Raw genomic sequence first — 18,606 nt, forward strand, 5'->3', positions numbered from 1 at the left:
CGTGTGCACAAGCATGCAGAGAACAGCAGTACCAAATGCTGAGAGCTGCAGATAGGTCACGAGGATGTAGTTTGTTCACTGTAATGCTCTCCGTGTTATCAACTAATGAAGGCAGAAACGATATGCTAAAGTCACCGTTTCACTATCTACCAACAAGATGATGTGAAAGGGGTGAATGGTGACATGCACCACAGCAGTCTCTGATAAGGTATCACATTTACATGCCCAGAACATGCAGCTGCCCTGAAAATAGATCCTTTGTTTTCCCAGCAGGGAGAGGGCAGGTAGCCTGCACAGTGCCTCTCTCCTCCTTTTTCTTGTTATTCACAGGAAACAAGGCAAAGATCTTTCCAGTGGGGAGCTAAATGCCAAAGCACAGCTGACCTGACCCTCACAGGGAGGGATGCATGAGGGCGTGCATGCTGTGCCTGACCGACTGCCACTGACTCATTCATCAGCAGGTGCCGACAGGCAGTGTCTGTGTCTGAAACCCCCAGTGACATGCCAGAGCACTCACAAGAACTAGGAAATGTGAAAACAAACAAAAAAAAAAAAACAAAACACACCTAAAATCCTAAAATAATAGGAAAGACACAAGGAGGAAAAAAACTCCACACCTGCCTCTTATGTGGAAAGGCCTCAGAAGCGGGTGATTGCAGCTCTGCATGAAGCACAGTAAGCTCTGTAATGACTGAAATACAGTGATCTTGGCTCACTTTGAAGCAGCTCTGGTCAAAAATACCATGCTGAGAGCTAGAGTAAAACTAACTTCTTTCTCCTGGGAAGGGATGTGCCTACAAATCTGATATCCAGGAAACAGATCCACACAAATTATCAAAAAAACACCATTTTTTTTTCAAGTGCTCCACAGAGGTTAAAGGTAATCCTGAACCTTCATAAGAGAGAGGAGAATCCACCCAGTAAGACTTGTGTTCCAACAGTCCTAACAAAACACCTGGGCACAGCAGCAGAGAAAACATTGGTCTTTTCCTAAAATTTACACTAAGAGTTTTAGAGCCAATGGGATAACTCACAGCCCTGACCTCTGAATGTGTCTTATTCTTTCCCACAATTCTTTTTGTAACACGTAGGTCTGAGTGACCACACTGTCATCCTAACATATCTACTGATGTTGTCCTTGTTACAGTAGTCATGATTGTCACTGAGCAGTCACTGAGCAGAAGCTAATTTTGCTAGAGGCAAGATGAGTTTCCAAAGATACTGAAGGCATCTGCCAGACAAGAAAGGGGAGAACATGCTACTCAACACAGCTGTTCTTAAACTTCATCTCTATCCTTCTTGGCCAACAAGAGTTTCACTAACAGCTCCTCCATTTTGAATGGCAATACATCATTTGCCTACACACACTTCCATATACACATTTGGGATCTTTTGAAAACAGAAGGTAGACAGCAGTAGAACATGCTATCAAATATATATTTATTTTTTCCCCAGAGTGTTTATTTTCTGTTTTTATGAGAGAAACAAACGGACATCTGTAAGAGAAAGTTAAGTTCCTACTGTGTTCTACCTGATAAGAGGGCATTCAGGGGACTAGGCTACAACAGGTGAGGCAAGCTGAAGTTGACAACTCTCCCAGCACTATCTTCAAACTTAAGCTTTTCCATCAGGCTGGAATACATAGCGTAGCTCAAACACACATTTGAATGTGGTTTCCCTTGCTTTTCCCACTGTTAGAAGGATCTTCTTTGTGCCTTCCACATAATGGCATGCACACTGGGTCCTTTTAACAGCACATAAGCATGTATAATGCGCACTGTGCATATAGATTTAAACATATGAACCAAGTGTGTGTTGTCCTGCCACACAAACGGATTGATACCTTCCTTGCAGAATAGGAACTGCCTGCATTTAAACTATGCTAGAAGAAATTTCTAGTCAAATCACGAGGAAGGATAAGGCATTTCCAAGAAAAAAAAAAAAAATAGCAACTGCTGGATAGTAAAGATGAAAAATTTCATTTATTGAAAGAAAAATAAAAAAATGGGCATGTCAGCCCATCACTGATACAGGGATTTCCTATTTGGTCACTCAAGAAATGTAGTCAGAATACACAAATTTCCTTCTGGCAGCCTACAAATTTTATGTAGATATAAAAATAGAATACTGAAGAAAAAAATTGAACATACTTCTCAGTAGGGCTACCAACATCAATTGGCCATTTACAATAAATGCCGTCAATGCAACATATACAATATGACACAAACAGGTAGCAACCTAGGAAGAGAGCAAAGAAGATTAAGAACCAACTCAGATGTTTCTTCCCAGAGAATTTTAAAATGAATAAAAGTAGTCATTAAGTATACAACAGAAATAAAGAAGCTACATCTTTGCTTCTAGGTAATTGTTCGGACACTGTGCCCATAAGAATTCATTACATAGGGATTATATAAGTATACTCACATAATGCAATTGCATATTAGACACTGGTAGTAATTAGAGAAAATAAACGACTGTAGCTATTTACAAAGCTTAGTAAAGAATCAGATTTCACTGAAAACTGTTGTCTCCCTAAAATGACTGTCAGGGCTCTACAAACACAAAACAGAGACAGTGGTGAGTACATGAGCCCCCAACCTGGCAGCTTCTCTCTGTCACTGTTCCCTTTATGGCCAATGGAAGGAGAGCAATTCAGGGCAGGAATGCAGTTGGGATGCTCTGAAGTACTCTCTAGACAGTGTCCATTTACCAAGGATAGAGAATGCATGGAGGCTAAAACAGAAGCCAAGTTGCACATCAAGAGTGATCGAGAGGCTCACGAGGGGATTCACAGCAATGATACAGCAGTAAAGCTTCACCTATAAGTTATTTTTTATGCATATTACAGCAAAGGGAAACTCAAAGCCCAGTGCCTTCCCACTCCCTGTGAGCAACATGGAGATCAATGACCTCTAAAAGAATACCCAGGAGATAGTGTGACTGCTAGTAGTGCCCCACTGTGTATTATGTAGGGTACGTAGGGCTGCTTACGCATGCATTTGTCCCATGTATCAACCTCTGCAGTCCATCTTGTCTCCTAGAGCACACAACCTCCAAAACACTACAGTAACTCAGGTATAGATATAAGGAGGTTTCTATTTTCTCACTTAATCTTTTCTTGGATCAGAAATATTCATAATACACTGGAAACTGATAAAAACTGAAGTGAATGACACATGACAGTACTCCCACATGAAGACTTTACCCAAAGATTTTCATAGTACTGTTATGCATGATGCAAACATGCTTTCTTTAGCAAGATTTTCTGCAGTGTGTCAGCAAAAGACAAAAGTAGAAAGGACTCCTGATGAGTCTGTTGGAGGGGACTACGCATGCATGTTCTTCTAACCAATAAGCCACAGAAAAGGACTGACAGCTGGCCAATATCACAATCCTCTTATGCTGTGCAGAGCAGCTCACCAGGCTCTTGCACTGACAGAACCAGCTCTGCAACCACATGGACTGAGCTATAAACCCTTGCTCCAGGCCTCCTCCTATGCCCAGCATGCCAAGAAGCTTTCCACGCTCACAACTGCGTTTCACATGAGGCCAGGAAGTAAGCAAATCTCTCTAGTGGCATTTGACTTTGAACAGGCTCCTGAACAGTCAGTGAACCTAATTTTAGGATTATAGGAGCAAGGAATCCATCCAACTGTCACACTTTCCTCCTCAGCATAGCAAGAAGCTAACTAGAAGTGCCAGGTTTAGACAACCTAAAATTATAATAAGTAGCCCTTAAAGCTGACATATAATCCTTGTCAGCAGCCACAGTGAGAAATGAGCTAGCAGAAACAAGATTTATTTTTATTTTTGAAGCATAGAGTTTACAAATGCACTCCTCTTCATGTTTTAAGAGTAAGACCAGGGCTAAATATTTCACATCTGAAAGGTTAAAAGAAGCCTAGTATATAACTTCAGACATACCAGGATCATCTCAAGTGGCTAAATATGAATTGACAAGTCTTGTGACATCTCACTATGTAAAACAGTATGCTATCCATTCACAGTAACCTCTGCTTAGGTTTTAGATAAGAAGCTGTCATTTTTACCTCTTTGGAACCTTAATTTTGTGTGTGTGTGACTTAAACTGGGAAAAAAAAAAAAAAAAAAAAAAGAAAAAAAAAGACTTAAATAAGATATTCCCATTGTTCAAACACAGGAAGGAAGGGAAGCTAACAAATAACACTAGAAAAGCACAAAAGCTGTGAAATAAACAAGATCTTCTAGATTAAACTTTATAATGCTTACATCATTATCCATGAAATAACCTAAAAAATCCCATCCACCTCTCCATCTTCCAGAAAGCCATCACGACATCCTCAATTTCAGCAGTCTCATACAAGTACAAAGCTGTAATGGCAACTCAGCACATCTGTTTGCGGCATACCCTGAACCAGAAACGTGTATTTTATCTAAATGCTTCTGAAGGTACCATAGACATATTCTGCAGTACCGTACTTGTTTTTTGTTTGTTTTTGTTTGTTTGTTCGTGTTTTTTTGTGTTGAATATGAATGGATATCTCACTTCTTTTACAGAAGACAACATATTACATCAGGGAGCTATACCAGCTATTTTAAATAAAGCTCCACGGCCTTTGGGATATTCCTTTCACGAAGGGAAGAAGTGTGCATTCCAATTGCATATTAAAGCATCTCCATTTATATAGAAATAAAAGCAGCTGTATGTGAAAAAGACAAAAATGATATTGAATGAAAGAACTGAAGATAAAAAGATCAACAACAGCACATATAATTTGAATGGAAGAATGAAAAGTTGTGTAACACACAGTTTGGAAGTAACACAGATACTAGACCAGAGAGCAACTTAGCTTTTCAATTAGAGATAGTACATTTAACATTACATATGAAAAAAAATTAATAATCTGTACAAAACTTCTGTCCAACTACATTAGGAAACCACGTGTATTTCTTATCACCACCCACATGGACCCTGAGATGGCAACAAAAGTGTCCTTTCATTACATGTAAGGACTGAGGCAGCACAGTCCTAGTTTGAAAAGAAGCTATTAATATACTCAGCTCATCAGTGAGATCACAACAAGTTAGCAAATAGCATCAGTTTTTGAGACATCAATGAACATTTTGCTTACTGCTACTAAGCAGACTGAAGCGTGTATCTTATGACTGTGCTTTAATGGCATGCATTCATTCTCTTATTTAAGCCAACAAGAAATAAGTGATCTTAAGGCCTGAGTATGCATTTATCTGTGGTAAGTGGTAGTCAAATAGCAGAATAAGAATCATTCATAAGAAAGCAGAAATCAGACACGCAGCAAACGAAAAAGAAAACATGCAGGAAACATTTTCCTATTTCTTACACAGGATCTCTCTCAGTAATGTGCTATGGAAAAAGTGGCCCAGACGTCTTCTAGACTATAAGAGAATTTTCAGTTTGGAATTTCGTTCCTATTAAATAGGATACGGAAGGTTTCCCTAAAGTGCTTTTTTTTTTTTTTTTTTCCTCCCATTACTATTATTTTTTTTAAACCACTGTTTCCATTGTGGTACTGCCATACTAATGCCTCTGATGTCATGGGCCAACATAATACAATAGGAGGCATTACTTTTGGAGCAGCCCCCATACTACTCCAGAAGTATACTATAGAAAAAATAAGTGTCACTAATCCATATCTTCCTCACCACAAAAGCTTTAGGAAATGAAAGCCACAACTTGCACTATAGCCACATCCAAAATCACCACACAGCTCCTTAAAGAAACCCAAAGCCACATCTTAAACAGACTGAGACAGACCCAAAGGACAGCTAAGGCTGGCAAAGTCCCTGGGTGCATCTGCTCCAAGCTGTGCTCCAGCAAGGCCACTCAAAGCAGGCTGCTCAAGTGGCTTCTAAAGGCTGCCAAGGAGATTCCCAAGGCTCTCTAGGCAGCCTCAGGTGAAGAATCTCTCTTCTCCTATACATAAAAGCTAACAGACAAACCACATATTTAACATTAATGTAGTCATTGGCATACATGATTAGAGACCATTGGTAAACCAAAGCCAATTTCACCCATGCAGCTTACAACATCTTAGTGAGGTAAAGTCATATTTATTTTCAGCATGAGTGAAATCAGTGCCCCTCCATCTGCCTTAGAGACAAGTTGGTGACTAAGAGGCAGAAGCAAGAATGACAGCCAAAATAAATATCAATACTTCCCAGTTCAAACCCACAACTTTTAAAGTGGTTCCTAATTTCTCTTCCATAATTTTAAGTGCACAATTTATTTTTTAACCAGTGAATCTCTAACAAAGTTTTGCAGAGCAGAGCTTAAAATAGACCTGAATAGCACACGCTTTTTCTAGTAAACTGCAGGGGATGCTCTAAAAGTAATGCATGCATGCAGGCTCTGGTTCGTCACTGGTGAAAATGCACAGCTAATGACGGTGATCATGTTGAGAAAGTATTCCGTAGCTGAAATTTGCACAATCAAATAACATTGCTGTGCTCTTTGTGTCTATCATAGCTTCCATGGAAATAAATAGAAGGCATTAATTTTGGAGTGACCTACATAATTGGAACTGAACTCCCTTAGTTTATATCCCCAAAATGGAACAGATTTAGATACAGGCAAAAAGAAAAATAAAAAAAGTCACACCATTCTCATCTACGTATAATACTAATTTATTTGAAGCTATTTAATAAGAACTTCACCTTTATTCCCTTCAGCTGAGGTCTTTGAATTTGCTGTGCTTCAGTCCATCACAAGATGAGTTCAGCTTACTTAACACATACCAAAAGACTAAGAACTGCTTTGCTTTTCAATACAAAGAACTACAAATTGCCAAGTGCAAATAGCTAAAGAAAGAAGCTATACAGAAACCAGGTACAGACATTTCTGCAAATGAAAGGCTAAGAAACATTATTATTTTTCTTTTAATAGCAACTACAAACACCTGAATCTATTAAGATTTAGTAAATTCCCTTTTACACTTGTGGACTGTTAAAAATAAGTAAAAATAAATTTGTCATGTTTGTGTTTAGCTGCCGTACTGCAACAAAGATTTCTGGAGATTCTCACACTAGAAGGATGGCTATAACCACATCTCCCCACCAAAACAACCATGGCAAATAAAGCCACATCAGTTCCAGCTAGTTGATCCAAGAGTCAAGTGCTGGAAGTGCTGGGATTTGAGCCAGACTGAACACAAGTCAGTCTCTGAGGGAACAGAAAAGTCCTATCAAGTCAATTGATGCTGAAGTGAAGGAATCTTCAACACTTAAACACAGATCTGCAGCATCAAAGTTAGGCAGTATGTTGGTAGCAGGCAGGTGAACCAGCCTTGGCCACTGAGACTTTACAATCATAACAGAGACGCACAGAGAGTTGATTTATTTTGGGCAAGCATTTCTCAAAGTTTAGTATAACATCTATGATATTGTTCAAAAAGATCTTGATTGTCCCAATGACATACTCAATTCTCAGCCACAAAACCCAGCACAGAACACAGTACTGTTCCCACCAAGTATTTACAGAGCATCATGGTTCTATGATTTTTGGTTACTGGTATTCCACATCATAATATCATGTAGTGCACTGGGAGTTAAAGTATTAAACTGGTAAAGCATTTTTGTCACCATTATTAAAAGATTTAAAAATTGTTTCAAAGGTTACAAAAATCTTCTCATTCATTTTAGAGCTAAACTTGCAATGACTTTCAATTACAACATTTTAAATCTAGCCTTGACAACAGCAACACTCTTGTATGTAAGACATTTCAGAAACTGAACATCAGTAAGGTCAAGTAGTTTCATGTTAATTCAGTAATTAACTTCATCCTCCTTTTGGTGAAATTTCATTAGCAGAAGTACTCTTAAAGTACTGAGTAAATAGTTATGTATAAAAACTAAAAGCAATACTGTGCTTTGTTCAAATTTCCTGATCTCCAGAAAGATGCATGAGCAGACTAAGTATAAAAATAGGCACACTAAAAATCTGTGTGTCAGTAATATGGTGCTTTATAAGATCTGAAAAGCTTAAGTTGGCTTGTGGAGATGGAAAGGAGAGGAAATAAAGCATCATACTACTTAATTTCTGGCTTTATGAAAAGTTGATTTCCTTTAAGGCATACTAAAGATAACTGACTCCTTTTTGACTGTTTAAGAAAGTCTTGCAATTTATTTATTTATTTTTATTTTACAAGTGGCAAGAAAAGCAAACTACTATGGAAGTTTGTGTTTAAAGAGTCATGAAGAAGGTATCCCAATTCATACATCTCACTTAATTTCCGCAGCACTTTCAGGTGCAAGTCAGATAAGCTTCCTCATTGTAACACAAAGCTTCCCAAGACAAGAAAAGCATCCCACTAGCACACTCTACAGCAGTTCTTTCAACAGTAGAATGCGTTCTTTTAAACCGGGAATTCACTGCTTTAAAGCAGCAACCTATTGCTCAGGGAGGCTTTATCTGCTCCGTGGCTTATTTTGCTACAGAGCCTATTTGAAGAATTACAATTTACATGAAATACACAGAGAAAATTCTCAGAAATTTCCTTGTTTCATATCAAAGACCTTCTGAAATCATACAGAACTGGTTCTGAACTGTCTTGGTGAGACCAAGGCAGGCAAATAAGAGGTTACGTGGAAGTGCTGCAGATAATCCAACAAAAGAGACTGACGAAAGAAGTGCATTAGTAGTACAACAAAGAAGTCTAACATTTCAGTATAATGGTGTACATTTTTAAGAGCACAACCATAGGTTTATTTATACGGATAGATTTTCACAAAGCAATCTGATCAGGGGACTGGGGGATTCTACTTAGAGCATCTGTGTTCCACATTCTCAGTAAAGCAAATTTAAATAATCCTAAAAAAGCTCAAGAAAGTGTTTTTTATCATGGCTTTCGCAGTTATTTCATGTTTCGCTCAAATTGGAAAAAAGCTGAACCAGACATCTCTAGTCACATCTGGAAGCAGGCCCCAGTACCATCTGCGTTATGCTAACTAAAACTCATGTTATGCTATTAAAAAGAAAAAAGCCCAACTTTTTTAAAAAAATAAATTTAAAAGATTTGGAAATGTCTTTGAAAGACTGTTTACATCCAATAAACACATTTATTATTATCTTTATTTAAGCCAGGACTTTAACCAAGTTACAGCAAGAATCATAGGAAGCACATCAGGAGTAGGGATCCGTAACACAGCACCATTAAATCCATTAATCACCATTTCTTCTGCCCCAATTATGTGAAGATATTTGATGAAGCAGTTTCAGCTCACCTCTCCGTTACCGTCAGCGCAAAGAACTCAAAACCACAGCGCTTCCGACAAATTCTCAAGGCAACTCTTTTGTTCCCTTTAAATTAAATCCAAATCACTCTTGCATTTTGCTGAACTGCTAATGCTCTCCACATGTTCTCTCTCTCCAACTGAAAGTTTTCTGATAGGAATGCCTCACATTGAACAGAAAACTGTAAAAATGCCCTTCAAACAACCTAAAGTGTCTCTATTCCTTTAAACTCCATCTGAGTGTATAAATTCAACTTGTCCAAATGAAGAGCTGAAATGAAAGACTTAACACCAGAATTAAGCTTCCTTTAAGAAAGTGTTCCAAGCAGATTTTGGATATTTGGAGACTCATGGAAAAAAATGTTACTTTAGGTTCAACATACTGTACCCTTAAAATATTAGGCAATTCTACAGTATCAACTACAGTAGCTTCACAGTCTCTCAGCTTTGAGAGCTCTATGCCAGTACACGAATACAGATATCATATCACCTGTCATATCTGTAGAAAGACACATCTGAAGTGGTAAAGTATCAGCAAGATGGGACGTGGGCATAAGCCTAACTCCACTCCCCTCAGGGAATGAGGTACAAATGATTTCTTAACCAAAAATCAGCATATTTTGTTCTGTACAGTACTTATGAAAATATAATGTTTTGTTTTTTTTTTTTCCTTCAGCAGTTCTATATATCTTCTCTGTAACAAAGTGCCAGACACAGTTACTGAGTTGAGCCATGATTCTGTCTTATCATTGTGGTTCCACTGGGAAGGGACTTGCTGCTCAAGCTCTTGGAAAGAAAGGGCATAGAGAAGGTTCAACACATGAAGGAAAAGTTGCAGGACATATCTGCTGTAATGCATGCATGAGCCCACATAATAAAAAACAAAAGGGAAAACTGTACACGGAAAAAGATCAGATGCATATTTTGGCTATTAAAGGACAAATAAAAACAGCTGGTTTCCACTGCAGTTACAGCTAGTTTATGGCTTCCCTCAGGTATTACAGGACAGAAAGAGCTCAGCCAGACATTTGTGATTCCATTCCATAAGAGATAACAAGAATAAGATGATGTCAAGGCAACCCAAAGAGTTGCTTGAAAAGGATAGATTAATGGTGCTAAGCTTGCTGTATAAAGCAGATGCTCCAAAGACAGTGGCTGGTCATGCAGAGCTGCAACTGTTTCTGTTAGACCACATATTTGGAAATAATCTACAGCCAGTGTTACAGTGACAAATAATGTAGATAGATTATACATTTTGATTGAGCACAGGCCTGCCAAAATAGACCTGTGGGTACTGGTAGATGGGAAGGTGGACAGGAGCCATCAAGGCACCCTCACAGCCAAGAGAGCCAACTGCATTCTGGGCAGCATCAAAAGCGTAGCAAGCAGGGTATGGGAGGTTATTTGCCCCTCTGTGTTGGTGAGGCTCACTTGGAGCACAGCATCCAGATGTGGATTCCTCACTACAAAAAAGACATAGACCTGCTGAAGCATGTCCAGGTAAGGGCCACAAAAATGATGAAATGGGAACACCTCTCCCACAAGGGCAGACTGAGAGAGCTGGGGCTGTTCAGCCCACAGAAGAGAAGGCTGTAAGGTGATCTGATAGCAGCCTTTCAGAATCTGAAGGGGAGCTACAGGAAAGAAGGAAACACTCATTTAGCAGGGTCCATGGTGACAGAATAAGGGGAGATGGTTTCAGGCTCAAAGAGGGTAGATTTAGGTTAGATATAAGAAAAAAATGTCTTTTACAGTGAGGATGGAAAGGCACTGGAACAGGCTGCTCAGAAATGTGGTTGATGCCTCCACCCTGGAGACTTTCAAGGCCAGGCTGGATAAGGCTCTGAGCAATCTGATCTAAGTGTGGTGTCCCTGTTCATTGCAGGGGAGTTGAACTGATGGCTAACTGAGGTCCAACTCTAAAGATTCTATAATTTTACAATTTAATAAGAATCTTGCAGTATTATGCTTGCACATTGTTTAGGTACATACCTGGTTCAAGCAAAACACTTGATACTCAGATACCTATGCAAATTATTTTTATCAAAGACAAGCAAAATTTTGCATAAATACAGGGAAAAGTTATTACCACTAACACAAAAAAAAAAATAAAAAAATGCAAAAACATTGCAAATACCTTCCCCCCTCCCACCCCCCCCCCCTTTTTTTTTTAAATAATAAATTGATATGAGAAGATTCAATACACTCTGCAATATCTGCTCTTCTTCCAAGCCGCAGTACTCTGACTGATCCTCAGCCAGTACATGTATCCAGAATGACATAAACCTATTACTGTCATTCTTCTTGTATCACATTGTATTAACACCTAAAGCTCACTTTTTTTTTTTTCCTGTCAGAACAATTCTAAGCCCTTGTCATGGGTACCATCAGCATTACGGAGAAGGTTTGGGCTATCAACTTTTCTAATGATTCACGAGCAAAGGCTAATGCCTTTTCTTAAAGGCCTTGATTTAAAACAAGATATGGGACTTTCTTAGGCTATACACTGCACACAGATGCACAAGAGCAAATGGTGCTGCCTCTCTCAGGATTCCCCAGGACTTTGAGAGGCAACTAAGACAGAATGGCCAGAACAGTGAAGCACCATCAATGAGGTAGTAGAAGCAGCTGCAGCAAGCAGAGCCATCCAAATAACCACACAGTGAAGAGGAGAGCTTCAGTTTCACTCAAGCTTTAAAACTACCCTGATGAAGAGTCACCCTGACTCAAGTCTTCAATTTAGTTTCAGGTGCAAACGTTTTCAGTACTGTGGTACTCTCACTTCAGACCTGCATCTTTTGTTTATGGTAGATGTCATTAAGACTTCAGCTTAGCCCTGTAATTGTTAAATATCTACAAATTAGATTTATTAACATTAAGGCACAACTAAATATAAACAAGAAAAGACACGTGGCTGCCAAAAATACCAGACAGAATTTTTCCCAAAGGGTATTAAATCACAATAAACATATCTAGAATAGAAGACCAAATTCGACAAGTCTTGGGGGAAAAAAAAAAACAAACAAAGCCATAACAGCAGCAATGTACACTATGCAATTTAAGAGTTGGTCTTCCTCCACTAAAGAACCTTAACATCAACAGGTGCAAGAGTGCCGCTATAATTTTCAATTAGTTATATTCCATGAACAAAACTGTTTTTGCCAAATCCTTTCACATGAAAGACAACTGTAAATATTAGTATAAGAACACTCAAGTCCTATCTCTGAAAACATTCTTAAATTAGTACTGACATTTTAATCAGAATCATAACTCCAATACAGACTGGCAGAAAGGAAAGAAAACAGTCAAAGCAAGATGTTTTTATTCCATGTAACAGTCTCATAACTCCAGCTTTTAACTTCTGCTCCACATGTAATGCATAAGAAATAGTATTGAAAGTTAAATATATTTCAAAAAAGAATTAACAGGCAACTGATGTGAAAGTACATGGAAAAGGAAGCAAAGTACTCTCTGTCAGTGAAACAACCCCCCTATTTCATGAGAACTCTGATGGACAGGCACAGTTCATTATGAGGCCAGTATTAAGAACAGCAGAGGGTTTCTGACTGTCTCAAACTATCTCACACCAAAAAAATAAGACATACTTGGTACGCAGAAATGCAAAAGAGGAAAGAAACTACGAGTTACAGGTTTTCAATCAAAAATTTAGCCTAGAAATCAAAACTTCAGCACAGGATGGAAATTAGAAACAGATCTTGCACTTGACTTGGCTTTTAAGCATGTAATGAACCAAGCCAAAAAACCCATATACAAACACACTCCAGTTCCAGAAGGCTGAATCTGGACTTGAGCTTTGCAGCATGGCTCCTCTGCTTTCAGCCCTAAAAGCATCACTGCTGCCAGAGTACAACAGCACCTGACAAAGAAATACGCTTTCATACAGGAACAACTACAATACATGCACAGTAATAGGCCTAACTGCCCCCAACAAGTTCACATGCAAACAGATTAAAACAAAGCAACCACACAAAATCTCAAAACCCTGTGCTGATTCCCGCACTCCAGGAAAGAATGAAAAATGAAAAGCATTTTTTAAAACCTCAATTCAGGACACATATTGCTGCATTGGTCTGTTTTGCCAAAGACATTCCTAGATCCAATGAGAACAAGTTTCCCTAAACCGTTTGTAATTTCATTCATATTTATAAAGTCATCCCAGTCTCTGCACCATCCCTGTTTCTCATCTACCACTTCACAAACAGGCTTGCTCAAATCAACTGTAGTAAAGGAGAATCTGTTCCTGCATGATGCAGCCTAAATTTTGCTCTCAATGGGAGGTATTTGAGGAATTCTGTAGGTTGCTTTTGCTCAATTCAAATTCCCATAAAGGCCATTTCATAACACTTCCTGGAGGCAGGGGAAGAAGTTCTGTTGTATTTAAAGCCTGAATCCTCTGACAACAACAGTACTGTGGAAATAAATGAAACTCAAAGTTTTGTGTTAAGGAAAGTGTATGTATTCTAATGCTTCAGCTGAGAATTAATGAAGCAAGATCAAACATGAGGTAAACAACTAGGGCATTGAATCTGCTGTGGAAGAGCTGAAAACAAAACAAGCAACTATAGCAAACAGGCAATAAATCAGCTGCCCATAGCATCTCTCATAACATTACCTGAATGTGAACATTCACTTTAGACTAACACTGAGTGTTAATGTACAGAACACAGGAGAACATTAGTCTTTTCACAGCACAACTGCCTCCATTCCTGCAATCTTAAAGCTCTTATGACACATATTATTACTTCAAACTTTTCCTTGTGATAACAGTGTTTTTAGCAGGGTTCTTCCAAGACACTAACACCATGAAGACGGCAAAAAATGGCCAAGATCCACAATACCTTGAAGTAATAAATAGTCCATGCTATTAAAATGCTGTAGCTAGTTGTCTGTCAACAACATTTCAGACTTCCTTCACAATTCAAAATATAATCTTCTCTAGGGAAACACAAAGGCAACAGAACAACAGATAATCTAGGATTCTTCAGAGCACCCACAACCATCACGCTTCACTGTCAAATGTTATATATCTCTGATCTTGATCTGTTTAACATTCTTAAAGGGCGACCAACGTAACAACTTTAGCAAACAGCAAACACAAAGAAACAGGTTTAATAGCACACTATCTTTTCCTTAGAACACTACAAAGCTTATACATATTCGCTAGATTTGCTTCTCAAGAGACCATTTTGTTTATTCCTTTTTTTTTTTTTAGTTACATAAAAATTCACTTACCAATACAGGCATGGACTCTCACTGACAGCTGGGTCCTCAAAATTATACTGTGCTTCTTGCCCCTCCTACAAAGAGAAGAAAAACATATGAAAGGGATAAAGAAACTTAAATTTAATTGAGCTTAGGGGAAAAAAAGAAAGATGAGAGGCTGTGTTGTGGACTTGTCTTTGCCTCTTACAACATAAGTCTAATTTAATTGGTAATAAATTGTTCTGCCATAAGCCTGTTTTGTCCTTACTGGTAAATCATAAAAAACAGAAACAAAAACAACAAAACACCACACCCAAAATGCTCTTTCATCTTGCATTCCTTCCATCTTGTTGAGATAGGGACTGTGGCTAGGTGGACATCTGGAAGCCACAACAAAGTCAACCCCTCATAAGGATTCTCTATAAGTCTGTATTCAAGAAATACCAAGTGATGGCATGCAATTTTCACAGAAATACTTTAAAACTAGACTTAGTCAAATATAAAAAGAAAGTTCAAGGTCAAGGTAGAAGTTGCTCAAGCTTTGATGGATAAGGTATTTAAGCAAATTTTCAAGGCCATAACACATATCCTACACTGCTCTGAACAAGTGCAGATAGCTGGTCAAAAGGAGGCAGCTCTACCCCTCCCCTCCACACTTGTGGGACTCCACCTGTGGCACTGCTCTCTGAGGCCCCCAATATAAGGGCACGAACATGTTGGAGAAGGTCCAGAGGAGGCCACAAAGCTTATCAGTTCTGCATATATCTCATCACCAGAAGATGAGGGAATCTAATGTAGTGGCTGGCAACTCAGCCAGCAGTGGAGACTAGAAATCAGATGAACTTCAAGATCCCCTCCACTCCAAATCACTGTATAGTTCCACAATATAGACAGATGTACTACTCATGCAGCAAAACAAAACTGAGCTCTCCTTTACTGTCTCAGTTTCACTGTTGTCATAAACAGAATGATTGTCTTAAGCCGCTACAGTCCTCATTTGTTTTCCTTTCAATCTGGAAAAGAGAACCAGGTGCCAGTCAGCTGGCATCAAGTCATGGGCAGCACATTGCCACTTCACCCAAGCCTGCTCACACAATAGAATATTGGAGGGCAAGGAAAGCCAAAAGTATTTTCCACATGTACAGCAGCATATTATCCCTCTTTTCTGTTAAATTAAAGACATAATTTATTGTGGGAAAACATGCCAGAAGTAAAACTATTTTTAGAACAAACACAGATGCAACCTTGAATTATATTAACCCAGGACTCAGCACTACACAGAAGTCAGAGGCAAATTAAAAAACAGCACAGCCTTCCTTAACTACATGCTTTATGAGACTGCTGAGAGACTTCAGGGTTCGACCTTTAGCACAGATATCCATCAGAATTTCCCTGTCAGTAAAACAGAAATTTTCCAGATGATGGATTCTTCTTCACTTTTCTGTATTTCTCATTACTTCCAAAAATAAATAAATAAATAAATAATCTATCTTATCTGCCAGAAAACTTCATAGGAAAAAGCATGGCAGAAAGGTGTAAGGTAGTTAGTGGCACCTTATAAAAAACATCAACATCAAATGTGTTTTTTTTCCCCCCTCCTAGTTTGCTTGGTTTTCTGCTCTCTTTTAGAGAAAGGGCACTGAAGATTCTTTAAAGCACCTACACAATCTGTAAACTGCCACCCTACTCTGAGCTACATCCCCCAACCAGCATCAGATTCACTCCAGAAAACTTCTCTTCAATCACCCTTTCATGGGGATTGCAGACATGACCCACTGGCATGTCTTGTCTTCAAAGGCATACAACAAAGGTGCTGTGACTATGTACATCATTCTTTGTGTTATTTCTGAAGCTTCTGGAAATGGGAAAGAGTTCTGATGATGTCCTTAGGTCAGATGTATTCTTTCATGAAAACATCTCCAGCTACAGTGCAGTTTTATCTACCCAGTTAGTTAGTTACAAGACAAGGAAAGAACAAATTAACATAGCATCCAATCAGTAGAATTGCTAACAGCTTCAGGTGCTCTTTGGGATTTAAAGCTGTTAGAAATCTTGGAATACCCATCCTCAAAGGCAACATTTCAGGGCTGCAATAACTTACACATGTAAATGAGTATCAGGTTTCTAAAAATTGCTACAATAAGGTAACAGCATAAGTGAGTTTTCAACTGTTCTCATGTTGACACTGGATTCATTAATGCTATTAGAAAGGGTAATTACAGAAGAAGTAGATTTTATGTTGTATGTTTTTTTGTTGAACTTAGGAAGTGGCAGTTCCTCCAAATCTCAACTGGGCACGTCTCAAGGCAAATTCTAGAAGTTTCAATGCAAACTGAAAACAGCTGCAAAGGGATCCCAAGTTCAGAGTATCAGAGTATTGACCTCATCTTCCCCCCCTGTATTACATGGGGGGGGAGGAAATAACAGCTTATATCCTACCTCCTCACATCCATGCTTCCCCATCCTGCTTCAGAGGGCTACCACAAATAATAATTGGCTCATGTCTGCAGACTGCGTGTAACTTGTGAAACACTACACATAAAAATGTATATATGAGACAAGTTTACCCTCTACAGGTTCACCAAACAGAGGTGAAAGGCAAAAAAGCCCTGAAACTGAATACTGACAAACAATTATGAAGAAGCAAGATGACAGTAATTTCAGTTGTTATTACACAGTAAAGCTTCATGCACCCCAGCATTCAAACCTTCCTGGTCACGATCAGTCTTTCACATTATACAGGCTTAGTATCAGTAAATTCCTCACACCGAGGCCAATTTTGAACCAGAAATCAATAGATCAGATAGGCACCCATTTACCGAGTCCAAGCCTCTGCTGAAATATCAGATGTTATTTTCAACATCCTTCACAACCACAAGCAAAGCAAGCACAATAGGTTACTGGACAGAGCTAACTATTGCTATGGCTGTTACCACTTCACCTTCATTAGGCTGGATAAAAAATAACCTCGATTTAGTAACCGAGTAAATCTATCAATAATAAACATTGAAAATGCTTTAAGATTTGGCCAGCATATAAAGCCAGCTTAACCTGCCAACTTACCATATAACAGTTCTGCATCTACTACCGCCTGACAAAACGATCTAAATGTTATGAAAACCTACCTAACACAGACACTGCTTTTAGTGGAAAGCTTTCAAAGCACACATGTAAAACACATGCTTCATAATTTCTGACAGCTTCTCATTGCACTCAGGTTTCTTAGTATACCATCAACCTCCTCCAATAATCACATCCATGTTTTCCAAGAGGAGTAACAATGAGAACAGCTCCCAACAAGGATCCCTAAGCACAGTGAGCCACTGACTCCTTGGAGAGGAACTTGAACAGCACACCATCAGAAGCAAAAGTGTGGCAACAGACTTTCTCTAATGTATGTTATCTATGCAACTACTCTTCACATTTTTATTTCAGCACCTATGCATGTCCATCTTCACTTGCACACACCTTTCAGACACTGAAGAACACTTCTGCAATGGAGTATTGCTTCACAGTCAGTTGCCTCATAGTTTAAGTTACTCAGCATCAGTGGAAAACAAGCCATTCCTTGTTGAACACGTGAAGGATGGTATTTTTTGCACTCACATCTACCAAGTATTCCGTTTAAAAAAAAAAAAAACAGGCGAGCCAGCTCATACACAATAAGCAAAGTGTTTCTTAATCTCCCATTAGTCAGACAGCATAAACCCAAGGTTCTGATTTCAAGGCTGCTAAGAATAGTTTGACTGCAGTTTCAAAAAGATAGGCTTCTTTATTCTATTGTATATCTAAGACACACACACACAAAAAAAAAGAATTCTGAAATTTTTTAATGTTGCATAAAATCTTAGAGAGCAACACGCACATGGAGAGAGAAATTAAGAACGCCCTGAAAGTTATCACCAAAGCATATCTAAATAAATAACCTGAGGTTCTTCACAAGTCATCATTATCAATCCAAGCATCATGTTCCCGTTCTTCTTGTTAAATAGCAAAGAAGCTCAGGAGAAAAAGCAAGTTTGTTGAACACTGAAATTCAACTTCAAATACTCTACAAATAGATGAAAACATTAACAGCTCTCTCCGGTACAGCATGCATTTGGAGGCAAACATAAATTTCATCTTTAAATGACTTTG

General features: G+C 38.6%; 1 protein-coding gene across 3 annotated transcripts in view; it reads right to left on the reverse strand.

The window, feature by feature from the left end:
* The window catches only part of FHOD3 (formin homology 2 domain containing 3), a 354,796-nt gene that overhangs the window by 298,450 nt on the left and 37,740 nt on the right, over positions 1–18,606 (reverse strand). For all 3 annotated transcript variants that reach the window (XM_015854309.2, XM_015854311.2, XM_015854310.2), the window contains exon 3: positions 14,500–14,564. In XM_015854309.2, the coding sequence (XP_015709795.1) occupies positions 14,500–14,564 (65 nt within the window). The remainder of the gene's footprint in view (positions 1–14,499; positions 14,565–18,606) is intronic.

Source organism: Coturnix japonica, chromosome 2 (genome assembly GCF_001577835.2).
Source record: "Coturnix japonica isolate 7356 chromosome 2, Coturnix japonica 2.1, whole genome shotgun sequence".
Lineage (NCBI taxonomy): Eukaryota > Metazoa > Chordata > Aves > Galliformes > Phasianidae > Coturnix > Coturnix japonica.